The sequence below is a fragment of the Arachis ipaensis genome, chromosome B10, assembly GCF_000816755.2.
Source record: "Arachis ipaensis cultivar K30076 chromosome B10, Araip1.1, whole genome shotgun sequence".
NCBI lineage: Eukaryota > Viridiplantae > Streptophyta > Magnoliopsida > Fabales > Fabaceae > Arachis > Arachis ipaensis.
Window position 1 is genome coordinate 10,397,714 of NC_029794.2, and position 2,213 is coordinate 10,399,926.

A 2,213-nucleotide genomic window follows, 5' to 3' on the forward strand; every position below is an offset into this window, starting at 1 on the left:
ACAGCTTAAAAAGCAAAAGCAGAAGAGCAAATACAAGACAACACACAAAAACAACAAATTAACTATTAACCATAAACAGGGAGAAGAAAAGATTCACTTCACCTGTTCCCTTAACTTCCAGGAAGGTGCTTTGAAATATTCACTTTTGCAAGCAGATGCGTGCTTGCAAAGGAGCATAAGACCGAAATGAAGCATTGTATATTGTTCTCAATTCCCCAGAACAATTGGATCGAAGCCCAACAGCAGCGTCATGACTCTCAAGATAAGCCTTATTATTATTGGGTTTACTTTCTATATTTGGTTTTAACCTACACCTTCTCCTCATATACTTCAAGAAATAGCGATCAGGCTTTCCATTACATCTTTCATCCCCACACAATGCAGGATCTGCTTGCTTGCGATCAGATTCTAACCCACTGTCTTCTCCTCCATGGCTTATCAACCGAAAAGAACAACTTCCCTCACCTTCATTCAAGACCTCATCCTCAATCTCTTCAGCATTGATTTCAGCTGTGCGTCCACCATCATTTGCACAAGTTTTCATGTCACTTGTGCCAATGCAGCGACGATTCAGGTCATTTGAAGAACCACCATCCAAAGATCCTACAGAAATAGAAGGTTCATAACCACTAGCATCCCATGAATCCAATCTCTTCAACGATGAATCAAGACTTGAATCCCATATCTTGGGAGTATCCAAGCAACTTGTATTCAATAAGCATTGTCTCTTTGAAGTCTTCGATGAGCTATTCAAATGCAACTCAGACGTCATCACTGAACCATCAACAAACTTTACATCATCAACCTTAAGACCACTCTCTTCTCTGTTCGGTACCAAGCTCAAAGCATTATTTGCCACTTCAACAGCCCTTCTAGCCACCACAGATTTCTTTACCGCCTCCTCTCTGGCCTTAGCAGCTGCATCATCCTTCTTTTCCATATCATGATTTGCACCCTTAACCACATCCTCCATAGATCTCACCAAATCCCCACCTCTCAAAACCCTTGAATTAGAATTCACCTTCTCTACTATAACCCTACCCTTTCTCTTGATCACTCCACCCTTAACCTTTCTTCTACTTCTAGAAATTGCCACTGGTTTGGGAATCCAACAATCCACACAAACAGAAAATTCAGAACCTATACAGGAATAAGACCATGGTGCAGCATTCCTGTATTTCAAGAAACAGTTCTGGTGCACTGAATGCCGACATTGAATGCAACGAAACGAATCGGAAGAAGCTTCAGAGAAACAATATGTGCAAATTCGAGAAGATTCAACAGAAGAAAAGCACTTGCTGCAAAGAAGAACAACACGCCATTCGCTATAAAGGGTTCTGAGTCCATTCTTACCGGTGCAAACGTCGAACTTGAATCCGCACGCATGGCATTCGGTCAAGTTCGGCAAATCCCTAGTTTTCTTCTGCGATGAACACTCCATAACGTGATTTGAAGGGATTTCCCGTGTCTTGGGGGGTTTCCAGAGCGGCTTTGTTCGCTTCTCCAGTTGGAGGGGCTCCATCACCGGCGAAACTCCGGTGAGGTTGACTTTTTCGAGAGGGAAATTCTTAGGGTTTTGGCAATTAGGAGATTAGGGATTTGGGATTATTATCCCTAACGTGAATCATTGCTGAACGTTCAAAGTTCACGCGCTGTTATCTGCGAGTGAAACTTTTCATCTTCGAGCATCTACTAAAGAAATGGTTAAATCTTCAATAATTGATCCTTGTATTCATCTCGCACAATTTGGTAATAATCGTGTGCATAATTAAAATATGCTAGAAAGTTAGTTGCAATCAATTTTAACCAAAGTTGATAGTTAAAACATAAGTGGCCAATGAGTAATAGCTCAAATGGCATAGTCTCTCCATACTCAATTAAGAGGTTGTAGATTCGAGTTTCCTATTTTTAGTAAAAAAAAAAAATTGATTTAATAAGTGATTTAGTATTGTAATGTGTGTCATAATGGTCACTTCAGCATAATATATATTGTTGATTGATTTATCATTATACTAAATCATGAAATGACACGAATTACTAATAGTTTATGTCGTGGAATCATATTAGTACATATTTAATGAAAAATTAGTTATGAATTAAATGATATATTTTTGTCAATTTTAAAAATATGACCGGTATAATTAAAATTTTGAAAACGATTTTAATGTATAATGAAAATTACTTTATTACTTAACTCTATAGATAGAGTAAAT

The 2,213-nt window shown here is 38.2% G+C and overlaps 1 protein-coding gene across 2 annotated transcripts in view; it reads right to left on the bottom strand.

Annotated features, from left to right (window-relative positions):
• The window catches only part of LOC107623595, a 3,364-nt gene extending 1,651 nt beyond the window's left edge, over positions 1-1,713 (bottom strand). Inside the window, exon 1 of one of the 2 annotated variants that reach the window (XM_016325923.2) lies at positions 103-1,713. In XM_016325923.2, the coding sequence (XP_016181409.1) occupies positions 140-1,522 (1,383 nt within the window). In that variant the 5' untranslated portion in view covers positions 1,523-1,713 and the 3' untranslated portion in view covers positions 103-139. The remainder of the gene's footprint in view (positions 1-102) is intronic. The other variant, XM_016325922.2, reaches the window with a different exon arrangement.